We start from the raw sequence: 25,321 nt of genomic DNA, 5'->3' as shown, positions 1-25,321 counted from the left end.
TGATGCTCATGTATGATTTTTTTTTTTTTTTTTGAGTGCTGGACATACTTTTGATCACCTAGTTGGTGATAATAGCGGCAGGCTGCCGAATAATTTTGAAGTACTGGACGTACTCTTGATCACCTAGTTGGTGATAATAGCGGCAGGCTGTCGAATGATTTTTTGTAGTACTGGACGTACTTTTGATCACCTGGTTGGTGATAATAGCGGCAGGCTGCCAAATAATTTTTTGTAGTACTGGACGTACTTTTGATCACCTGGTTGGTGATAATAGAGGGTCTGGCTCTTTTGGGCATACGAGTCTTCGCCCTCCACATAACATTCCAGCCCATATTTTGGGCTTGCCGTTTTTTTTTTTTTTTATGATAACCCTCTGATGGGGTTATACAGATGTCTCGAAAGATAAGAAAAATAAATCACATCATTCAAAAATAACTCCGACCCTCTGCTCAATGGGTCACACCCATAATTCCCTTTTCTGCATGCCATTACCACCGTAATTATGTCTGCTTCTTTTTATCTTCTTTTGCTTTCTGTTTTTGCTTTCTGCTTTTACTTTCTGCTTTTCTTTCTGCTTTTCTTTCCGCTTTTTGTTTTTGTTTTTTCTCTGCAACTTTGAGACTTGCCTCACTTGAATCGACAAATAGAACTCATTGGTGACAGCTTGCTTTTGCATGTGGGTGTTTATTCCTTGCTTTTGCTTTCTTTTGGCAGATGACAGACATCACAAAGGAGAATAATAATAGAAATATTGTAAGAAAACTTATCTTCTTCCTATTTTCCACTAGTGCTCGTGGTAGGTAGCCTCTGTAAAAGTCTTATTTGATGATGAATTTTTCTCTGGATGAAGTTGAGTTTGCAATTGATAAGCTTGGTGAAATCACCGGAAGCGAGGGAATCGGCGTAGTACTTGTCGTTGTAGCAGACTGGGAAGAGGGCAGTGTTGAGTTTCTTCAGTTGGAAGCTTGCTAGTAGTTGAAGAACTTGACAGCTGAGTTGGGGACAATACGAGCACAATTCGTACCATTCCCTTTAAACAACCCACGGAAACCCTTATTTCTCCATATATGCTTCAAGCCTTGTATCGTTCCATTGTATTTTATGTTATGCGGATTTTGGACCTGAAGAAAAAGTTTCATTCGTTCCAATGGAGCAACAGCCGTGCGTGACACTCCACCAGCGACTCCGCCAACGACAAGCGACTTGCAGTCGCTGAGCAGCGCGAGGTTCAGAGCCTTGACGACACCCACCCTAGCCATTTTCGCCTCATCGGCTAGACTGACGATCGTCGTGACTGCCGATTCGCTCGGTTTCACATCCTCCGAAGCCATTGCAGTAGAGAGAGAGCAATCAATCAGTCAGCGAACGACGATGCGACCGTCTAGGTTGTTGAAGCAGTTGATGTGAGCCTTCTCTGTTCCCGGCGCCAATCGATAGGCACAAAATTTGAAGCGCGACGGTGTCGTTTTATGGGAAAGCGAGCCCTTGTTCATCGTTGTGCGTGTGGGTGTGTTGTCGTTGACTGAGTATGGGGGTGGCGGCTTTGGGGAGCTGAAAGTGAGGGGGTTTGGATAAACTGTCGGGGTGTTACCTGACGGCATTTGTTTATGTTGCTGAAATTTATATCTGCGTTTAGATAGAGGAAAAGAGGAGAGGGAGTAGCTAGAAGTAGAAGATAAACAGGGACCCGCTAATTAAATGAACCTTGAGGTCTATATTGCAATGGAAGTAGAGAGAAAAAGATGCAGACTTGCAGGGATTATGAGGGGAGAGAGAAAAAGAGAAGAAGAAACTATGGTTGAGTTTCGGAGTTTTCATTTCTGCATTTTTGAGATATGGGTTTTGCAATGACTTTGGTTCCTGGGTTTCTGTGATTTTGCAGATTCACGGCGGAGGTGAAAAAATGAAAGAGAACCGACACAACTTTTTGTATCGATTCCCATAGACGGTGTCAAATGTTGATGCACAAAACCGGAGGGGTCTTGGAATAACGTAAATCCGATCGTGAATCTGCAAGAAAGTAAAGAACACAAGATATATCGTGGTTCACCCCAATGTTTGGGCTACGTCCACACTGATGTTGATATTGTTTCACTTTGAATAGTGAATATACAAGAAGGCTAGAGGTAATGTGCTCTCTACCCTATTTTCTGTGTGCTCTCTAACCATGGCCTAAGCCTTGCCCTCAATCTTGGCCTCCCCTTATGAGGAGAGTGAGGAGTCATTTTATAGAATAAGAGCTCCTCACTTATTACATATTTGCCCCCTTCATTTATTACATAATTACATTTGAGTCCCCCGAGTAATTATACGAGATCTAAATACGTAGGACCTAAGTATGGTACAAACAAATCACAATAGAAAAATAATAATTCCCAATTTTTACAAATTCTGTAACATTTTCCCCCAATTTTTCCAATAGCTGCCAAATTCCAAATAAACCCAAGAAACCCAGCTGCAACATATCTAAAAACTATCCATAAAACACACAATTAACAATAATACAAACCAACACACATTCATTGATTCATGCAATTCTACTCAAATAGACAACACAGAAAACAGGAGAGAGTAGGTAGAGAGAGTTACAGAAAATTAAACCCAAATTTGAAGTCGCAAATACGTAAGGCGAAAAGGGTTCTGCCCTTCGAGGGCAAATTGCGGTCGGAGAGACCCATAAATCTAAAAAAAGGGAGACGCAGAAGGGCTCCATTCAAAGAGGGAGGGGGAGGGTAGGTGGAATCAAAGAGGGAAATGAAGGGGGAGGGTGGGTGCAGAGGAGAGAAGGAAGGAAGGGTCTGGGGACTTGGGCCGAGCTTAATCGAATGGTGGTGGTTGTGGAAGAGAAGAAGAAGAAGAAGAGGAATGAAAGTGTCCCCGTGGATGATGGGAAAGAGAGAAGAGAGGAAGTTGAGATTGAGGGATTGAATTGAAAGATTGGGTTTGGGGATGATTTGATCGGAATATTTTGTTGTTTTGATTTGCAAGGGTTCTGGGTTTTTTTTCCTTCTTATCGTTGTTGTTTTTTTTTTTAATTTTTTAAAATTTTAATAAATACTTTTATTATTTTAATATTTTTAATGACACGTGACGCTTAATCATTGTCCACATAGGCGTTATGTCATCAGTTAATGCCAGACTTAATAGTTTGACTAACGGATGTATGAGACTGTCCCAAAATTAAAACTTTAGGTATAACTTTGGGACAAAAAAAACTTGATGTACTAAATATTGAAAACCACGAAACATGAGGGTAGTAAGCAGCCTTTTGCCATTTAATTTTATAACTAGTATAAATTAGTAGGAAATCAGCTAATACCTCAATTTTTTTTATATTGTTAATTAACAATTTAGAAAGGCTTATTATATTAACACCCCACAAATTGTTGAATAAACCCCACATACTTAATACACCCCACATTTACTTTTTCAATTAAAAATTATCTTTATACACCCCACATACCTCTCCATAATACCCTCACACCCCACATTCTCAAAACACACATTATATTTCTATATACACCCCAATTTCTTCAAATTTCATAATACTCATTTTTAATTTTGATGAATTGAATCTAGATACCCTGCTGTTTCTAGGCTAATTACTTATGTGATTGACTTGTTTTTCGTTTCCAGCTTGAGAACATGTTATCATTAATCGATTTGGACGCTTACACTTATCTTAATTTTGTTTTATCTTTGTGTAGATTGGAAAATCTTATGTCACTTCCAAACTCAAGAATTATCCAAACTCAAGATCTTATGTAACTTTTCTATAACAAATGAAATAAAAAATAAAAAAGAATTATCGAAAATTTCAAGTTGTTGGCATTGCAATTCACAGAGCTGGTTCAAAGGCATAAGTTCTGAAGTTTTTCGACATAGTAAATGCCAGGATGTGATCAAATGTGTGGTTGGAGAGAAAATAATTTCTTGCAGTCACAGTGATCAATAGCATTGGCATATTCATAAACATTTTGTTAGGGTTTTGTTTGGACCTGATTTTACACTATCGGCCCGAGTGATCAAATCCGTTAAATGAACAGAATTTTAGACCGTTGGATGGATAAAGTGGTTGAAGTAATTTTTAATTATTATTAAGAAATAATATTTTGATAATCATGATATTATCTTCTAGTAATATTTTAAATTATTTTAAACCTAATATTGGTCTAATTCCCAATTTGAATGATGAAGAATTATGAGGATATGCATTTAGGCCTGGCGACAGATAACAACAAACAGAGGTACGAAGGCTATAATTGGCATATATGGTATTGCGTTGGCCACGTGGCACATGCATAATTGGGACTCTTATGCAAATTGGTGTTTAATGGAACGTGGCATCTTAAAGTATTGTAATTAGATTGCATGCATGGTTGCACCAGGACAGGTGCCGTGGGAAAGAAAGCTTTGTAGTTTGCATTGGAGTCTTGGCTACGAATGACAACTTAATGGGATAAAGTAAGGTTTTTTGATGGAGATAAGAAGTCTAGGTGGGCTAGGCTTCTGATGTGATATGGGTTGCCTAGGTGTTTCATCTTGTTTGAAAAGTCAGAACTGCAATCTGAAGGATATGTTTGGCTTATGCCATGGATCAGATTTTGTTCTGCGAATTAGAGTGGTAGTCGGACTCTATACAATTATCTAGCCATGCCAAGCAATAACTAAAACCTATAAATACAGGGGCAGTGGCAACGAAAAAAGGCCCCTCCAATTCAACACACAACTGCCCTGCGTAAATTCTCTCAACAACTTTGAGATTTTTATTTTCTCTTTTCGCTGACACATCTTCCGTTGACACCAACAGCACTGTGAAAGCAACCGGTGATATCTTAAGTCGGCATAGATAGCTCTGTCGCCGTAGAATCAGCCGATCTCGCGGCATCTTCCGTTGGCATCAACAGCACTGCGGCGAGGACAGTTGGTTACCTATCCAAGTCTCGGTCGAGAAGGATTTCCGAATCTTTATTGATTGAGGTCATTTCATTAACCTTCTCGGCGAAATAAGGTGTTACAGTTTACTGAGCTCGGTGCATTGTATGCCGAGTTATTTTATGATTGGATACTCTCAGGTGGGATTTAGAGTTCGGCATTCAGACGGCCGAACCACGTTCATTATTAAGACTTATATTCGCTTTGAGTATTTGTGTCCTTACACTTTGGTGTCGATTCGGCGTGAGTTTACTCTGACAAATAACATAACTGTGACCGAATCCGACGACGGCGATTCGTGAACTTCATAAGAATAGTAGCCTTGTCTTCAGGTTGGAGAACCCAAGAGGCCGAGACGTGTTCCTTCCTCGGTCGCAATCGCAAGACGCAGAAGTCAGCCGCGCACCCAACGCAACATCAACAAATTTACTCCTCGGCCGAGCTCGGCCGACGAGTTGGCATGCCCCGCATTCACCGAATGACGTAGTTAGCTTATAGATTACTCGGCCTGCGCGCCACGTAGGCTTAGTAGTTTTTAGGGTCAACAGGTTTTCTCAATCAATGTGTTTGTAGTTTCATTAGTTAGGATTTTGTTCAACAATGGAAGGTGGGAGGGTTTTGGTAATTGAAGAAGATAAATAATACGTTAAAAGTAATGTGGGGTATATTTGAAAATTTCTTATTTTTTTAAAAAACTTAATAAGGTCAAAATTATCATTGCATAGTAAAATAAATAAGTAATTTAAAATTGAATTTTTTGTGGAGTGCATTCAACAATATGTGGGGTGCTAATAAAAAAAGTCTTCAGAAATTGAGAATGATGAAGATTGGTTAAAATCCTTTTTGAATCTTAATTGTCTAGATCCTGCGAATCAGTCAGCAAGTAGCAGCCCCGCTGTAAACGGGGTCGTCCACTTCGTTCTCCCCCTTCCCCGCCATCGCAGATCCATCCACTTGACGTAGTACTTACGGGAATCATTTAGATAGGAATGGGCCCGTTGTAGGAAAATGTACATTCAACAAAAAGATTGAATCACGTGGAACCACTTTTGAATCTACCTCTTTGTCGTTTGCACGATGGAGGATGACTCCTATATATATATATATATATATATATATACATTATTTATTGTAGCTGTTAAGAATATTAAGCGCTAGTCAGGTGGCCAATAAAGATCTAGCGCATAGACAGCCAAGACAGATTTAAGTATATGTGTAAAATTTTAAGACTTTTTATATGTGTAAATCTTTGGTTGTACAGTTACAGAATGATAACTTCTGTGGAGTCATTTTTTAATGGATGGTCCTCTGCTAATTCCTCTAGTACTCCGGATAGATAGGAATAAATAAATGGTTAAGTCATTTTCATTCAGTCATTTACATTTCCTACTTTGTTTCGATCTTTCATTTCATATATACTTTTCTCATTGAGCTACCATATTTCGCACACGACGTTATCAGTTGCTTTCCACTTAATATTTATAAAATATCAATTACTAGTTAATTGAAGTATTGATAATATAAACAACATATAAATAATCGGTACATTTGTCATCAAGCAGCCTCGTCCACGAGTTTCGCAATAAAAAATAAAAGGTAAAGTGAATAATATCAGGTTTGATTTTTTTAGTGTAAAAATATGATTTTTCGTTAACGTAAACAATACCATAAACTTTTCTTTAAAACTTCCTATTGTATAATGTTGATCAGGTGACTAAGGAGTTCCATGAGAACATATGAATATGATAGATCTTGGATGACACCTGAGTATGTTGCTAAGGCTTTTTAGTTAATGACACCTGTGCTGACCCAATTAAAAATGGGGTTGGTGGGAACAATTTGCAACTGCAAGGATGAAGCCACGTCAAAGATCAAACACAGTGGATCAATTCATGTTAAGTACATGGGGGTTGAAATTGGTTTCTATACAAGTGTTAGACTTAACCATCAGGTACCTTATCTCTATAAATAGAATTGATTATTTATAGTGATTTAACATTGTGAGAAAGCTCTTCAATTTAACAAACAACTCAAATGCTCTATGCGAAGGCTCTCAAACGCTCGATGTGAAGGCTCTCATTCTCGAAGATTGGACGAGTTGACGACTGTTTGAGGTCCAACGTCGGACCTTCATATATTTGATCGATGAGATAACAGAGATCATCAGAATCTTTGGGCCATACTTGTTGTGATTGACCTTTAGTGAAAAAAGACAAGAAAAAATTGATAGTGATTAAATGAGCATCCATATATCAAGTTCGATCATCGAATTCTCAAATAATTTGTGCTAAAGAATGAAGTTGTACATACCGGGCTGAGGAAAGTTCCAAAGATATGCATTTCGAAAATTACCACGGATATGAGGACAATCAGCTAGAGCTTTAGTAATACTTATGGGTGCAATTACAAATAAAAAAAATTTAATACATGAGAATAAGTAATGTCCAGTAGCATAGCTAGCCATTAACAAGAGGATATGTCAAATAAAAGATTACTAACCCTAGAATGTTGAATGCCAAATCATTATAAGTACGCGCACTCTCCATCTTGTGACTTTTTATCCAATGATCAAGATGGTTGACGAGGCAAGGACATAGTGTTCGAGGTTGAGAGGAGGGGTGATTGTTGCGCTGCTTACCAGATCCTTTCCTTTATCTGGATAAAAGAAGAGAGAAGGCAGCAGCCGTCCCTCTTCTTTACCTTGCAATTGCAGATCCTCTATTCTTTAATTGCATATCGATGTTTATCACTCTCATTCCAGCCAAATTGTTTTGTTTTCTGCAGATCGAAATGTTGGGATGGTCGCCCAGTCTTCCAACTGTTAGAATATGAGCATGAGTATGAATCGGTAAACTTGGTTGTAGGATTAGAGATTGAATAGGAAGTCTTGTTGAGAATGGATTTGCAAATCCATGTTGTAATTGGACTGCTATTTGGAATGAATTGGTATTCCATATGGATTTTAATAGGGGAATCCTTATAGAATTTGGCTAAGATTGTATAGTATATATATGGTGGCCTTTGCTCTCGCACTGTGGACTCAATATAAGACTAAGACCTATTATTAGTTGAGAACCTTGAACACTAAAGATAGGAGAAGGTGCACTGCAACATTGTTACAGAAATCAGACATGGCAATCGGTTCAAGTTCATCTACAGGTACGGTTTTCTCCATACATTGGTTTAATGAACAATGATTTGTGTTTTGATAACAGTAGCTCATATAACTTGTTATTGGTTTATGTTTATTCTAACACCAACCTCATTACCACAGCGGAAGAACGACATCGACTTACCATCAAAGCCGCCTAGTCAGTCGTTGAGGCCTCCTAGCCCGCCCAGTGCCCGTCTAGGCGCCTCCTAATACCCTTTCCGATTTCTTCAACAATTTTGGTTTAATCACAACGGCGAACCACCGCCTAGGCCGCATTTTCAAACACTGGTTAAGAGTTCAAGATTTGTGGGTGTGTGTGTGCGCGCAATTGCTTGTGGCCACGTTATTTGTGAATGAGGATCCTATTCGGATATTTTTTGTGATAATATCAATAATTCTTCAATCGGGTTCATTTATCATATATTTTACGGTTAGAAATTATTTTAAAATTATTATCTAAAATTGAACATAAATAGTACCAAATAAAAATGACTACACAATTTACAATAAACGGATACAATTAAAAAAATCATCTAGATCTTCACAAAAAAAATCCGAAGAGAATCCTCATTTGTTATTTGCGAGGACCGTTGAATCCGAAATGAACGAGTGAAGATCATGTGGGCATGGGGGGCTCGCCTCCACCACCATTCAGATAACAAACAAAATGCATGGCCTTTGGAATAATATCAGCTCCAAAAATTGACAAATCAACTAACACAAGCAAAGATGCCCGCGCTTTGCTGCGGGTTTTGAAACCGTACTCACAATTTAAAACACCCATCTTCTAATAATTTAGAAGCCAATCAAAGCAGTTAAACCCATATTTAAATGGCAGAAATATAGCTTCACTTTGTATGTACGTTCTATTGAATTTACATTAAGAGATTATGTACAACTAAAATGGCAGCTTTCTAAGTACAAATCACAGATAGCTTTCTAAGTACAAATCAGAGTAAATAAACTGTTCCTATCATCAATTTGCACCTGATTATACTAACTTTATATTAACAACCTATGTATAACAAAACTGATTCACATGCTTTACTTCTCAGAACTTCATTTCTTACTTAACTATTCTTGGGGCTCATCACATTCTCCTCGTCCTGCATTCAGAAACACTTTGAAACTTCCTTTTAAAAATGTAAAGACACAAATTTAATCAATTCAATACAAATATATTGAAACACTGAGAAGTAGAAACAATATTGAGACAAAAAGAGTTCATGGAAAGATCAAACAGCGAACAAATCATGATATTTTTTTTTAATTTAGAAAACATACTAACAAATAACAATGAGTACCGACTAAAGCCCTTAAACCATAGTTGTAGAAATAAAGAGAAATACTTTAGAATAAAGTTGAGATAATTACGTAATGAAACAACTGATTAAGAAGCCATTAAATCCAAAATCTAGTCTCTTCTTCAACACCATATTTCAAGCATACATGGCAATTTACAATCATCAAACACAGAAAAGATAAATCCCATATACAAACCCACACCGAAGGGTGCTTAATTTGTCCGAGAGGTATACAATTCTAAGTATTGGGTTTACTTCATATTGTGTGAAATCCTATTTAGAGAATGTGGATAATTGTTGGTCTAATCATTAATAACAACCTCCATGCGATGTGCAAAACACTTTAAACGTTATCAACATAGAGTTGATCAGTAATTAGAATTTAGAATCTTCCGAGTCTGAAAACAAAACCAAATCAAACACTAAAATATACCATCCGAGGTTAGAAACAAAACCCCCAAAATCACAAAAATGAAATTCGAACGCATAACCTATTTTTAAAACATAGTATGCAAAACACAAAATTACCACCCAAATGTAAATCGGGTGAAGAACTAACAGAAGATACAAATTAAAGAGAAGAAATAGGAAGAATAAAGAAAGATGAGTGTGCGTACGGAAGAGAGTGGAGTAGGGGCGGGGAGAGGACTGCCGATTTCAATTTCCCTGAATTGGATGAACCGGTGAAGCAATTCCCCGATCGGACTCCCTGTTTTCCATGGACATCGTGGTTGCAGCTTGGGCTTCTGAGGAAAATTGGTGTGAATTTAACAAACTAAATCACCACAAAATCATCATGGATCTAAATAAAAAATATTGAAACTTTAGTATGCTTTTGCAGAGATCAAAGGGAAGTAGTAAAAAAGAAAGACCCACTTTTCCCCCTACCTTCCCTATGGTACAAGACAAATATACACAGAGGCAAAGAGGGGCTGCGCCACCTGGTGATGGCGGTGGAAACAGGGCTGTGGTAACAACCCTTTTTTATGATCAGTCCCAAATTTTAGTTAATGTACATTGCTTATCAAATTCGTATATATGGATAGCTTGCACGTTGCCATGGGAATGTGAAATAGATTATAAGTATTGTATATAACTGTTAGAATGAGGACTAAATATGTTATAAGCTTTGTGCATATATATACAAAAACTATTTACACCAAACATGCACAACGCAGAAACGCTGATTATGAAAACATGCTTACCTATACGACAAACAAATGTGACGTCAAATGCGTAAAAAAAGAGAATCACATATTTATTCCCAGTTCCCACCGTACTCAAAGAGCTTGACCTAAAATCCAAAGCCAAATCTTCAATTGCAATGAAACAAAGGGCTTATTAGCCATTTGAAAGCTCTTCTATGTGAAGCATTTATACTTTCAAGCGCTTTTGCTAGAAATGTTTTTATTTAAAACATGTTTGAAGTTTCTATCAAAGTCCAAATGCTCCCATAAAAACACATATAAGTTCTTCTTGAAGCATCTGACATTAACAGACCACAAACTGAAAAATGAAAAGTGACTTGTATATGAAATTATGTTCACTAAAAAAACTACACTCTTCAACTTTAAAACGCAGGAAAAATGAATATTTTGATGGAAATTTCAAAGACGATAATTAAACTATAGAGACTAATTATCTACAGAGACATAAGTACAATGCATGCATCCGTAGCTGGCAATCAAGAACGCAAGAAAGAATCTGTTGCAAAGCAGGTAATTAACTTAGTAAATCTGTGCTATCAAGACACAAAAATCAGAGGTTCTTTGTGAGCAATCTTACCTCAAAGCACATCACACAGGTAGGTTCTATAGTATTTGTTCGTCTTAAGGAATATCCAGTGAGGACGTTTCCTGGACAACGAGCACACAGCTCCCCGAGAGGTTGGCGCCGGTTGATGTTGTCTGTCGAGCTTCTGCTTATTGGAGGGCTGTAAGAGAATGACAGAGTTAATTCTAAAAGGTGCCTTTGTGGGACCTTAGGTGTAGGCCTTGAGGCTCACAATCAAAATTAACTTTAAGTACCCAAGCGTGCCACTGCCATCTTTAGCATGACAGATGTAAAACCGATGTTAAGTGTTATTGTGTGTATATATATATATATATATATATATATATATATATATATATATATATATATATATATATCCGAGAAACGCAGTTAGTTATGAAATGTGCCTTTGTGGGGCCTTAAGTGTAGGCCTTGAAGCTTCCCGTCAAAACTAACCAAATACTTGAACATATATTGGTTGTTTCATTGTTGCAGAAGTATCACAACCGTTATACTTTAATTGCCCGAGCCTATAGAGCAGAATGAATTCACATAGGTGCCTTTGTCGGGCCTTAGGTATAGGCCTTGAGGCTTCCTATCAGAGTTAATTCTATACTCAAGCGTTCTGTGGGAATCATGATATAACATAAGTAAAACTAGAGAATAAACCAATTACTTGTGCCTTTGTGGGACCTTAGGTGTAGGCCTTGAGGCTCACAATCAAAATTAACTTTAAGTACCCAAGCGTGCCACTGCCATCTTTAGCATGACAGATGTAAAACCGATGTTAAGTGTTATTGTGTGTGTATATATATATATATATATATATATATATATATATATATATATATATCCGAGAAACCCAGTTAGTTATGAAATGTGCCTTTGTGGGGCCTTAAGTGTAGGCCTTGAAGCTTCCCGTCAAAACTAACCAAATACTTGAACATATATTGGTTGTTTCATTGTTGCAGAAGTATCACAACCGTTATACTTTAATTGCCCGAGCCTATAGAGCAGAATGAATTCACATAGGTGCCTTTGTCGGGCCTTAGGTATAGGCCTTGAGGCTTCCTATCAGAGTTAATTCTATACTCAAGCATTCTGTGAGAATCATGATATAACATAAGTAAAACTAGAGAATAAACCAATTACTTGTGCCCCAAGTAACTTCGGACTTCTTGTTATCAAAGATTGTCGCGGATGGGTTAAGTCCACATAGGGTTCTTTTTATGCCTTGAGACCACGAACTTTTAATTGATCAATCTTGTCTGCCCGAATGGTTAGAACTTAGAAGTCTTTTAATCATAAATTGGCTAGCAATAACTTGGATGCATATGGAAATATACATCATATTACTAGATATATGAATGAAAGACAAAAAACAAAGGAGGTCGGACAAGGTTTCACCTTGTTGGGCAAGGCTGATCGTCTTGCAACTTCCTCTCTTTGTGATTTACAAAGTGTTCAAATGCTAGAGGGGAGATTGGAAGGAGTTTATATGAGGAAATCGATACTACAACAAGATTTAAACAGGGTAGCAGAGCTTTTACAAAGGCTGTCTGGTGAAGGTTGATCCCGAAATGGATGAAGACTGGGGGGCTGACTATAGCTTCGTGAAGGCAAATCTGGTTTGAGCAAAGTTTGTGCTTGTATTTGTTTGTTTGATTGAGTGTCCTTGTCTCTGATTTTTCTTCCTCCTTTTATATACGATTTGGCTTGGCTGCCTGCAGTATTGATTTTGCCGGAATGCATCTGAAGGGTAGTGACTCATCAACTTTTTACTTGTACTGCCATTGTAAAGTACTTTTGGGCTGATTAGCTGGCTGGTCTACACCACTTGACCTTTAGGTAGGTGAGCAGGTGGTTTGAATGATCTGCACTTGGTCGGGAAACAAGCTCCTTCTTTCTTCTGGGCTTCGGCTGGGCCTTGGACTTTTCCTTCTTCTGAACCTTCTTTTGGGCTTTCTTTTGGGCTAACCCATTTTTAACCCAAAGTTCAAGTTTTATCCCAAATAGTATTATTTATACGCAGAAATGAAATTATACAAATAAGATAATAGCGAATGTAGTATGATTTATTAAATTAAAATCTAGTGTTTCACTCACTCTCTTTCAAATATGCAACCAAATCAACCAAAAATCATATTTTTTTTCTAGCAATAAAAAATAAAAAAGATCAGACCTTTTTAAACCCAGAATAAAACCCATTTACATATATCAGCTTTGTTCCAAACTGAAGATTCAAAATGGAGTAAAAGGAAAATAATGATTGAGCAAGGAAAAGAAAGAATTCTATACCTGAGCAGTGATGTAGAGTGTATACGGATGAAGTATTTTTTTTAGATGAATACCTGTAGGAAAATCGAAACTATATGAGATTACATAGCAGAAAAAAAAAAGACAGAAAAATAGATTAAGAAAAACAATTAAAAATAAACATAGAGGATGAATGATGTTGTCCAATGTACTTAATTTCTCTTATAAAATATAAGACAACTATATAAATTTGTTGACCGTATGAGAGCATCAAATTGGAATAAATTAATACAGCCCTTAATTCTAAGTTGGTAATTTCATTGTCGTCGGTGTAAACTTGATGACATTATGCAATATCAATTTAATTCAATGGGCAATTTGATTTTGCAGATTAAAAAGAATATAATAATACTGAAAGTTACTAAACCCCATCACAACATCCCATCAGTAAAGAACCAAAACCAAATGTAAATTGTAGTTTCTTATAGAGCATATCCAAAAGTAAATCCTCTTTCTCTGAGCATCCAAACAGAGCATTACCAAAACATCAAAAAAAGATTAAAATTTGGATTTAGCAACTATCGGAAGTTAAAATAAATTAAAAAATAATAATAATAAAGAAATAACAATACAGAAAGAACAACAAAATACAACCATAAAAGAACGAAAAGAGTCCAGGGTGCGATTCGGATTGGACGCTTCCTGAAACATTTTTCAGAGCATTAATGAACATCTCCTTAAAAGACATAGTGCGGTATAAATTATGTCATATAAACATCACTTGGGAATGGGATTTAGTTTATAGGCTAACCTTTCCATAATCAAGAAAAATGATGCGAAAACCAGAAGGTAGAAGAGGTGCATCATCAGCAAAAGAAGCATCGACTGGAGCCAAAAATAGTTGAGCACAGGAACCCAGTACCTACCACATTGTGAGTCCCCAACACTCTCAAATGCATAATTTTTCAACATCTCGAGCCCAGCCCAAAATTTGAAACTAAATTTGTACCAAAAAACATTCAACAGTAAATTATATTCACAATGTCAACCGAAATTAGTAAAGAAGAGCAATATTAGCAAATATCAAGTACCACTCAGACGGAATCCCGTTTTCTATAATCTTCAGCTCCTTTAGGAACCCTTTGATGCCTACACAGATGCTATCCACAGTCATATCGAATCTTTTAATTATTTATGCAGACGAAACTCTCTCCTACCTTCGTGCCTGAAATTCAACATAACAATTAACAATTAATTCCTTCAAAAGCAGAATTATAAAATTAAGAGCTCAAAATAATCTTATTACAAAAATTAAAATAAATAACACCCTTGAACAATGAAATGTGTCTCACTCTCTATAGGTCACGCCGGCAAATGCTAGCCTCTTCCCTCCGACGTCATTTTCGACTGCAATCAACCACCAATCGTACAGACGTACCTTGAAAAATTCAAAAGTATCAAGTGGTCCAACCTCCTCAGAATTTCCAATCCCAAAATCAAAAAATTAATATATTAACATTGTACCTTAACAAACCCACAAATTTGCAGTCAAAGAAAATTAATACAATATCTCCAAAAAATCAAAAGACAGAAAAATCAGAAAATTTTTACTGACAATAAAAAAAAGTAATAATTTTTTAGGTAAAAAAAAAAATTAATATAAGAATTTCTAAAATCATAAAGACATCTGAGATGAAAGGAAATAAATGAAATGCTAAAATCACATAAAAAGTTCATGAAGAATTTTCCAAAACCCAGAAATTTAAACCAAAATTTTTACAAAATCATGAAAATTTTAAATTAATTAAAATGCAAAACATATAAAATTTCATGATCACTTGTTAAGTATCATCATCAATCATGATGCTTAAGCGCTAGAGTATACATACCAGATGCTTGAGATGGTAGACTGAGCAGCCTCACTATCACGAACGTTTTCTGCAAATTGTTTCATCTTCGGCACGGTGAAGGCTGCAAAAGGTCGGTTCCCTCCCACCGGAGCCAGCATTAATCTCAATTTGTTCTACCTGATGTGAGGAGCAACCGTTTGAGACCAACCTTGAGGCCGGCCGCTGCCGGGATTGTCGAAATCGTCGCCGTACGCCACTTTGTATTAAGTGAGTAACAGAGATAAAAGTGAGAGTTAAGAGAGAGAAGGGAGAAAGAACATTTGAGGAGGGTTTGGTTATGGTTGGCTTATGGTTTGAGAGTTTCAGGTTGCAGAGAGAGAGAGAGCGAAGAGCAAGAGTGGAGAGAGTGGGAAGCGAGACGAAACATCCAGAAGGAAGAAAACTCTATAAGTCGGTGAAGACCCACGCGTCACCATCTTCTTCTCACAGCAAAGCAAAGTGGCAATGTTGAAATAACAAAAAAAGAAGCAGGGGTGAAAAAGACAGAACACTATACTTATGAACAGTATTTCTGCTCATTTTCCCTTTTAGTAGATATAATATTTGCTAAATCAACACCATAAAATACAATTCAAAGTTGTTTAAATAGTCTTAGGCTAAGACTCTTAGCAAATCTTAGATGAGAAGTTTGTGAAATGCTTGAATAAAATGAGTGTGGAAATGTATGAAAAAATGTGTGTTAGAGAATAGAATTTTACATATGTTGTATGAAAAAAAATAATATCCAATTAGTGTATGAGAGTCTCCTAATATCACCGAGGCATTTGTGATAAAATCTAATACTGAGTTGTGGTTTTCTTTTTTGAACAAACTTAGTGATAGGTGGTTAAGTTGGGACAATATCAACAACATCGGTGATATTAGTGGTGGTCCTGTCAAATTCACCTCATTAAGTTGGGCTAGCTCTGTCTAATGACTTGACCAGTTTTTAATGTGGGAATTGGATTCCTTTGTGATTTCATGTGGAGCCACTCGTGAGGAGGCATGTTGAAGAATATGATCCAACATCGGTCATAAGATAAAATAATATATAATAATATATGAAGTTTCTACCCATAATATTACCGATTTACGGTGCTCAAATCAATTGCAAGAAAGGCTAAAAAGTGACATCCCCATGCATTTTGGCTCTCTTTTTTTCATAAAGCCCTCCATGGGATTGCCCGATGAAGAGAATTGCTATGAGGTCTGAGAATCTTTAATAGTTCCGCTTGGTTTATTGCTGCTGGAGCACAATGCTGGAGGCGTTAAAAGTGGAATAGGTCTTCTCCAATTCATAGTGTTACAATGTGAGACATAGCTAGGGGTGGGTTCGGTACGGTTATCGTACCAAACTTTGGGTTTGGTAAAATTTATTACCATTACCATACCAAACTTTCGGTATACCGAAGTTCGGTATTGCCAAATGTTCGGTTAGCATGGTATGACAATGGTAATTGCCACTTTGTTTGGGGACAAAATTTGTTTTGGCTTTTTTAACCCAATTCAAGGGCAAAACTTTTTTATTGTACCTTTATCTCATACATTGTAGCCTAAATTCATCTATTATTCATCATTCACAATTCACATATACAATAATTCAAATGATGCATCAAGATTCATGATGAAAATTAAGCTTACAATCCAAATAGAAGCTACGAACCAAAACAAATAGAAGTTTTCCCCATGCTAAAGATCTTCTCTATCCCCATTGGTTCAAACACACCTCTAGAACTTTCCCAATGTCTTCTCCCTTATGACCCGTGATCTTTATGAAGTTTATGATCCGTTTGTGCAACTTTCATTCACTATTCATGAAGTGAGCGGTAACTACCATGTAATTAATGTTTTGTACCGATGTCCAAGTATCGGTTGTGATACTTACCCTTTGATTATGCATTGGTTCAAATAACTTAGACTTCTCCAACACATATAAATCCCACACATTGGCCGCAATCTTCTTCCTGTTTGGAATCTTGAACCGAGGTTGAGCCTCTTTCATCATATCAAATTATTAGAATATTATAAATATATGTGTTATATAATTTATAATTTATATATTATATTATATGTTCGGTACGGTAAGGTAATACCGTGGTAATGATATCCATTACCAATACCGTACCATGAAATTTCGGTACGGTACAATACCGTACCATTACCGATTGGTACAAAAAATTTGGCATAAAATCGGTAAGGCACGGTTGGTAATTCGGTTGGCACGGTAATTTGGCAAAAAAATCCACCCCTAGACATAGCCATCTTTATAAGGTTGTGTGACTATCATGGAAAATTATACAAATACTCTTAATTCAATATTGATAAATCAATGGCCTACCAATTACTCCAATTGTGGACTAAATGTCTTGCAACAGTGATATGATTAAAAACACACCACAAAGTAGCACACAAATGTCCTATTGATTTTCCTTATTAACACTAAGATTTGTCAATTGTAGCATATGAAAATAAGGGTATTTCCCGCAGAAGATTGTTTTATCTAACTACTTAAAATATCACAAAAACTGGTTGATGTCCCTACTGACTAGCCACCGAAAAATAATTATTAGACCGACTTACACTAATCTAAAGTCTACAAAAATGATAGCCGACATTCACCTATTCATATGCATTCACCCATGAGCAGTAGGTCTCGGGTTCAAGACTTGGGAGCAGCCTCTCCGTAAATGGGGGTAAGGCTAGCCGACATTCACATCTCCCAGACCCTGCGTAAAGCGGGAGCCTTGTGCACTGGGTACGACCTTTATTGCTTTCATTGCAGTTACAAACTGCTCAGTCTCTAGTGAACCTTTAAGTGTTAAAATGGCCATAACTTCTTCTACAAAAATGATGCTAACAATCCGCAAAATGCTCCAGAAAATAAACATCCATAGCTTTCCAAGCATATAAGGCTCATTCTCTAATTCATTTTGAGCTGTTCACAACTTGCTTCCAAAGTCAGCTGACCTGCATAGGCAGTTTTGACGAATTTGTTACTTAAAATCCCACTTGTGCTTTTTCTTTTCTTTGCTTGACAAATCCTACAAAACACAAAAACAAAGTAAATAGCTCAAAAATATAAGGAACTAACTAAGAAAATAGAAGTGAATTTGATGTAAAATATATATAAATGTGAGCTTATCAAACAGTTTGGACATTCACAAATTACTTAGTTGGCTAATCACGGAAACTCCATGTCAATACCTCTTCTTTGTCTCTCTCAAAACTTAAATGTATGCTCTTCATGAGGACGGCCCGAAAAAACCAAGCAAAGAGAAAAATCAATAGTCGACGTGAGAGAAACTTCGTACTCTTGGAAATTTCTCCCCATATGAACGACAAACTAAGAATTTTAAGCAAAACCTGCATTGTCGGGACGGATGACTAAAACTGGTGTCTCATCAACAACCTTTCTAAGCAAAACCAGTAGAACAAACTTAGTGAAGGGAAAAAGAGTACACGAGCCAAAGCATTGGCATCTTTGGGATGCCTCACCTTAACTAGCACATGACTGGTTGCTTCCCCATCCGCATCAAGAACACCACCCTTGAAATATTTGGAATGGATATATGAAACCTTGTTTCCAATTTGATCCACCTGAAAATCACCTCTATATCTACAAGATGATTATCATGATTTTAGTTTTCTTGGTAATAACTTGTAGAAATCACCCTGGGGGTAGTGAAGATTGAATTTGATGAAGGAAAGTGTTATTCACACATTCATCTTTACCTTTCACAAATCCTTGTTAATTTTTTGCCAGTGATCTTCTTCAATTCATTCGATTTGATAGCCGAAAATTGAGAGGGGTGTGTGAGGAGTAAAAATAGATGTGTGAATAGCAGTACCATTTGATGCATCAATTGGAGAGAAGTGGAGAAGGGTTAAGTGAGTGTATGACAAGGGGGTTCATGGGTGAGAGGTAAGTTTCTCTCAATCAGAGTTTTAAGAAGTTGTAACTCCCACAATAAAAACATACTACAGTAAAACTTCTCTATAGTGACACTATAAAAAGAAACAACCTCCATGTAGTCATAAAAAATCTAGGTCCTAATTTGTCCCAGTTACATATAGAAATAAACTCCACATTGTAATTAGTTATAACTTTTTCAGTTCCGGTTACATATAGAAATAAACTCCACGTTGTAATTAGTTATAACTTTTTCAGTTTCGTCTTAAGAAGCTTGTCTCCATATAGTAATATTTGTCAATTAGTCCAAAAATATGCAATGCTACAAGGAGAAGGAAATGTATTCACTTGAATTGGTTGAAATTGCACTGGTTGTATTATATGTATTTATAAGATTTACTTAGAAAGGGAAGCATTCAAGAGAGCACTACATATGCACACATGCACCACTAGCGCTTTTAGAGATTAGGTATCTCTTTTTTTTCCAATGTTACATTTGAAGAAAGTTGAGCTTCCATCATAAAATTAATTGGCAATATAAGGAGTAGTCGAACTTACTTAGAAGCACATGCATGCAAGGTCCCTCCTTTCCCCGATGTTGAATTTGTACGATAAGAGGAAATTAATCCCGAACTTCTTTGTAATTATTGCATGTATTATAGGAATGTATTACCTTGCCCATATGTGGAAATGTTAGATTAGAAGAAATTAATCCCAAATCTTCTCCGTAAATGTATTATAAGAAAGTATTTTTCAATTGTAACTGGTGTAGGATTTCTACCTAAATAGGGATTGATATAACCCTATACATGTTGTAATACTTTCACACATAAATACAAGGAGTCATATTTTTTACAGGAATTCATACTCTCAAAACGTCTTCTCACGTGTGGCGAATTTTCAAGCTTGGCACGTGGACAACATAAATCGGGTGACATGGAGCATGTGTAGCCATTGAGCTTCACACATGCAAAATTGAGATTCCATCATAAAACTAATTGACAATATAGAAATTATCTCAACTTACTTATAAACACATACAAGATCTTTTTTTTTTCTCAACGTGAGATTCATGCTCTCAACAACATCTTGACATGCTCCACTTCTAATGTAGTTCACTTTTATTAAGGATAACTAAATCAATTATTTTAACTACATCTCTAATGAGTAATAACCTTTTATAATAATAAAATGAGTCTGACCTCAACATTATAGCTATATAAAAGTTTTACTGTAAATATATTTACGTATGGTCCATATTTTTTACTAAAATTGATACCACACTACTTAATTGAACACACATAGCAAACCACAAGTACTATATATAACCTTGGGCTCATTAACTTGTTTTCCACGTATGGAAAACTCGATGTAATTCAAAGTTACCACACGTTCAAAAGCACAAACAAGGCCAAAAACTACTTGCAGCAACTAATTCTTCCATGGGAAAAGAGAGCAACACCAGTTCCTAACTAGAAGGTTGAGAATAATGAAAAGGAAGAAAAAGTCATGTACTCAATTTTCTACGGTGCGGCTGGAAATGATAGGAGCAATTTGAAGCGGCAATAGCGTTTGAGGTAAAATTGTCAACTTTGATGCAAACTTGTCAGCTTCAATGTTAATTGCAAGTTTTAATATCCATATCGCATCACCTTTAACTACTCGTTCTTTTCGTCCAAACAAATTTTCAGTATGTCGGGAATACGGTTCAGTACATAAATATAATAACAAAATAGTTGGAAACTTAAAAAAAATTCAATCAATTGTATTATTATACTTGATATACTGAGAGATCTTTATGGTACATTGAATAATATCTCCAACTCCTAGTACATGGTTTTTATCCCCATGAATATATAAACATTTTCTTCTCACCTTACCCTGTACTAGCTAATAGCCCTTTAGAGAAGGTAATTAAATGAAAACTAAAAAAAGTTAGCATGTAAGTGCTAAACACAAAGAATCATTCAAGGAAATTAGTATTGTTACACTAAAATAGCATTTGGTATCATGTCAGCGTTTTGAGGCAAACTTGTCAACTTCAATGTTAATTGCATGTGCTAATATCCATATCGCATCACCTTTAACTACTCCTTCTTTTAGTCCAAACTCAAAACTCTTTGAAAAAATTTCAATGTGTTGGGAACACGGTTCAATACATTAGTATAATAACAAAATGGTTGGAAACTTAAAAAAAATTCAATCAATTATATTATTACACTTGATATACTGAGCGATCTTTATGGTACACTAAAAAATATCTCCAACTTCTAGTACATGATTTTTATCCCCATGAATATATAAACATTTTCTTCTCACCTGACCCTGTACTAGCTAATAGCCCTTTAGAGAAGGTAATTAAATGAAAACTATAAAGTTAGCATGTAAGTGCTAAACACAAAGAATCATTCAAGGAAATTAGTATTGTTACACTAAAATAGCATTTGGTATCATGTCAGTGTAAAACATAACAAAAAAGGTAAAGAGTACGGAATAACTATTTTGAAGTAGTAGTACTCACAATTATATGTATTTGAAATTGTAATTCGCTTAAGCATTTTGTGTAGAGTTATTTTTTTTTATTACAAAGTGATATTACAATTTAAGTTACTCTAAATGGGAGAGTTTGAACTCGAAACTTAGTGGGTTGAGTAGAAAAACCTTGTCCCCAGTTATTAGTATTAATATAGAAGGGAAAGTATAGCTCAAATGAAACCCTAAATTAAACAGCGCAGTTATACGTGCGGATACCATATTTACAAAAAAAAATTGTTAGACGATTTAGTGTTTTTTAAAATTTTGCACTGTCAAATAATCAAAATTTTGATATTAATTTTCTCAAAAAGATTATGTGGATATAAGAAATTGAACCATGTATGGATGAGGGAAAGAAATTTTGGTCAATACGAACTAAAATATTTCATCAATCCAAGTCTTAACCTGCTTCTGGATATTAACGGGGTTTACCTACTTCGACAGTGAAAGTATATCGAATACCAAGTCATTCTTTCCGATCTATAAATAGGCATATGCACCATACAGGATTTTCATCCCGCTACACATTAATACAAGTTTTGAGGCATCTTAAGTTTAAACCCTAATTAGCCATGAAAGGTGCTCAGTTCCTCGTATGCATTGTTGCCATCTTGGCATTCGCAACTTCTTTTGTCTCTGCCTCTGACCCCAGTCCCTCCAGGACTTCTGCGTTGCACTTAATGACACCAAATTAGGGGGTATAGCAATAATATATATGTATCCTTTTTTAAAAAAAAATTATTTTTTCGTAAGCCATTGGGAATATTTTGTATGAAGATTTTTTTTCTATATAGTTTGCATGGAAAGTATATAAAGCATGCATATGAACAATATGAGTACGTTAGTATTTAGTACATACATATTTAGTTCCTTGTACGTATCACATTTACTGACAATTCGGTACCTGTTTAATAGAAGCTCATATATATTGTTCATGTTAATCATGTACGTAGTCTTATTAATACTAATTAATAAAATAATTTTTGTTTTTGGGGTGTAATGGCAGTGTTTGTGAACGGGAAATTCTGCAAGGACCCAAAGCTTGCATCAGCAAATTATTTCTTCTTTTCTGGGCTTCAAATTCCAAGAAGCACACAAAATCCGTTGGGTTCAACGGTGACACCTGTTAATGTGGACCAAATACCAGGATTAAACACTCTCAGCATATCGCTAGTTCGCATAGACTTTGCACCAAATGGCCTGAACCCTCCCCACACTCACCCTCGCGGCACGGAAATCCTTTTTCTCCAGGAAGGTACGCTCTACGTTGGGTTCGTAACGTCGAACCCGGATAATCGTCTATTCACCAAGGTGTTGAACAAGGGAGATGTATTTGTGTTCCCAGTTGGTCTTATTCACTTTCAACTGAATGTGGGACATACCAATGCTGTCGCCATTTCTGGTCTTAGCAGCCAGAACCCAGGAGTCATCACCATAGCAAATGCAGTGTTTGGCGCCAACCCTCCCATCAATCCTGATGTTCTAGCCAAGGCCTTCCAAGTCGAGAACAAACTGGTTACATATCTTCAAAAACAGTTCTGGTACGACAACAACTGATAACAAAAAGGGCCAAGGAACGGTCCACGTGCCTGAGTGAATGTGTTAAGCTTTTCACTACCTACAAAGTATTATCTAGTATTAATTGAATAAGATGGTTGCTACGGTTTGGTAAGAACGGTTTGGTAAAATTATGTATACCTCATCGTCCCTACGTGGATTTTGATATCAATTAATATAATGTTATTGTGTTCAGTGACGTGTGCGTTATCTCTGGGATCTCTTACTTGGAGTTTGGAGAGTTAAAAGATGACAAATACATCACATATATGCTATTTGGGGTTTTGGGTTTAGGATACATATTATGTGTTAGATTTAGGGTTATAATTTGTGTAAATACTCTCATACACCACATTGGCACACTGCGTAGTGTAGCGGATGTATACATAAGAACCTTTCCAACATATATACATATTCACACACACACACACACACCAAGGATATTAACACAGAAAAACAAGAAACAGAGGATCAAATTTATATGAAGTTGAACCAGCAGCTTCTACGTACCCCCAAGACTGAAGCAGCTTCTAAGCAGAAAGCAGAGTATATAAACGTGCTCATAAGAAAAAGTCTACAAATTAGTCTCCCTTATAAGGATCGTATTGATTCTTATAAAAAAAATATAGGATTAACTGAGGCTACAGTCGTTTTTTCAGGCATTGATTTCATCTTGATTTAAACCCTGACGATTTTACCAAACCGTTCTTTAAGAAAAAGTCTTGTACACAATTTTAATTCTACGGTGAAGCTCGAAATCACAGGAGGAGCATCTACCCTGTTATACCTCGGAATATTGAGACAAACTGTCAACGTCAATACGAAGCTGCAAACAATTTGGTAGAACAATCCATATAAAACAATAAACGATGGAATATTTGATGAACACTTTCACTCGTTATATCCAACCTAAAGTTATTAATAATGTTATCACATTAACCACTCTTAACAACTTATCTCCTTTTAGTACAACTCCTAATTAGTTTCTTTTCATCCTTCTGATTGTACATAGCCAAAAAGTTGTCCTGCTTCTATTTTAAGCATTCCCAGTTGCCCCTTTGCAGAAGTTATCTTTAACTAAACACCAAAAAGTAAGTATATATATACTAGTAAATAGCACATACTTTGTGTGTGTGTGAACAATTTATCTTAATAAGTGCATATTTTTTTGGGTTTTTATCACAAATGGTTCCTGAAATTGACCCCATCAATCATGATGGTCCCTGAAATTAAAAATTGATCAATGTATTCCCTGAATTTTAACCCCGTGAATCAATGTCGTCCTTCCGTTAGTGTTTCGTCCAAATTAACTTTAAAAAGGATCAGACAACCAATTTTTCATGGTAATTGACAATAATACCCCACTAATCATATTCCTTCCGTCCCACTTTTTCACTTGTCCCACCTAATCCCTTACTTTTCCTCACTCTTCCCCATTCCTCCATGTTCTGGGAATTCTTTCCTACTATAAGACTTAGGGTTTGCAAAATTTTTGGGGATTTTTTACATGAAATTCATTGAAACCTGTTAGATTCGACTAAATTAGAGGATTGTCAGGAATAATTCGAGTTTGGTTGTTTGCGAGGGTGATTTAGGCTGATTGCGATGCCAAAAATATATCGAAAAAATGGAAAGCCTCCACAATATGGTGAGTAAATCGAATCTCCTCTAGTTTTTTAGTTTGTTTGCACTTTTAATGGTACCAATATGGCTTTTTGTTCGATTTGATAAGTGGGTTTTGTTTTCTTGTGAAATTTGTCAGTGGGTTGTTTTGTAATGTCGGTGTTTTTGTTTTAGTTTTAGCACCAAATCCTTGAAAAATGGAGAGAAAGTGAAGATAGAGAAAGGAAAAGAGAGGTGGTAAGTAAAATTATAAGTAACAGGGTTATTTTGGTCATTTTACCATGAAAAATTGGTTGTTTAACCATTTTAAAAGTTAATTTGGACGGAACACTAACAGAAGGATGACATTGATTCGTGGGGTTAAAATTCAGGACTACATTGATTG

The 25,321-nt window shown here is 36.2% G+C and overlaps 1 protein-coding gene, 2 long non-coding RNA genes and 1 pseudogene across 13 annotated transcripts; 2 read left to right on the top strand and 2 right to left on the bottom strand.

The window, feature by feature from the left end:
* Window positions 1-6,805: 6,805 nt before the first annotated feature.
* On the bottom strand, window positions 6,806-7,798 carry LOC114827501 (uncharacterized). Its single transcript, XR_003776570.2, has 3 exons — window positions 7,435-7,798; window positions 7,246-7,314; window positions 6,806-7,132 (listed from the first exon to the last, which is right to left on the bottom strand). It is a non-coding gene; the product is annotated as an uncharacterized lncRNA (long non-coding RNA).
* A 22-nt stretch (window positions 7,799-7,820) lies between these two features.
* Window positions 7,821-8,475, top strand: LOC114827502 (uncharacterized). The gene is made up of 2 exons (XR_003776571.2): window positions 7,821-8,094; window positions 8,210-8,475. It is a non-coding gene; the product is annotated as an uncharacterized lncRNA (long non-coding RNA).
* A 440-nt stretch (window positions 8,476-8,915) lies between these two features.
* Window positions 8,916-15,720, bottom strand: LOC103407656 (uncharacterized). Of its 11 annotated transcripts, none has more exons than XR_011572198.1 (9): window positions 15,312-15,720; window positions 14,775-14,860; window positions 14,514-14,647; window positions 14,234-14,419; window positions 14,077-14,124; window positions 13,465-13,517; window positions 10,599-10,687; window positions 10,011-10,139; window positions 8,916-9,195 (listed from the first exon to the last, which is right to left on the bottom strand). XR_011572198.1 is itself a non-coding variant. In XM_029109354.2 (8 exons), the coding sequence occupies exons 3-7, from the start codon at window positions 14,594-14,596 to the stop codon at window positions 10,051-10,053; spliced, it is 459 nt and encodes a 152-aa protein (XP_028965187.1). In that variant the 5' UTR covers window positions 14,597-14,647; window positions 14,775-14,860; window positions 15,312-15,720; the 3' UTR covers window positions 8,916-9,195; window positions 10,011-10,050. The 11 variants fall into 11 exon arrangements, 7 of the variants coding, with proteins under 7 accessions (XP_028965187.1, XP_070662914.1, XP_070662912.1 ...); XR_011572200.1 differs by having other exon boundaries at window positions 14,234-14,344; XR_003776553.2 differs by having other exon boundaries at window positions 8,916-10,139.
* Window positions 15,721-22,311: 6,591 nt separating this feature from the next.
* Window positions 22,312-23,410, top strand: LOC103427112 (germin-like protein subfamily 1 member 11; annotated as a pseudogene).
* Window positions 23,411-25,321: the final 1,911 nt, after the last annotated feature.

This window comes from Malus domestica, chromosome 10 (assembly GCF_042453785.1).
Source record: "Malus domestica chromosome 10, GDT2T_hap1".
NCBI lineage: Eukaryota > Viridiplantae > Streptophyta > Magnoliopsida > Rosales > Rosaceae > Malus > Malus domestica.
The sequence above is the reverse complement of the archived record's forward strand: the minus strand, read 5'-3'. Positions and strand labels throughout refer to the sequence as shown.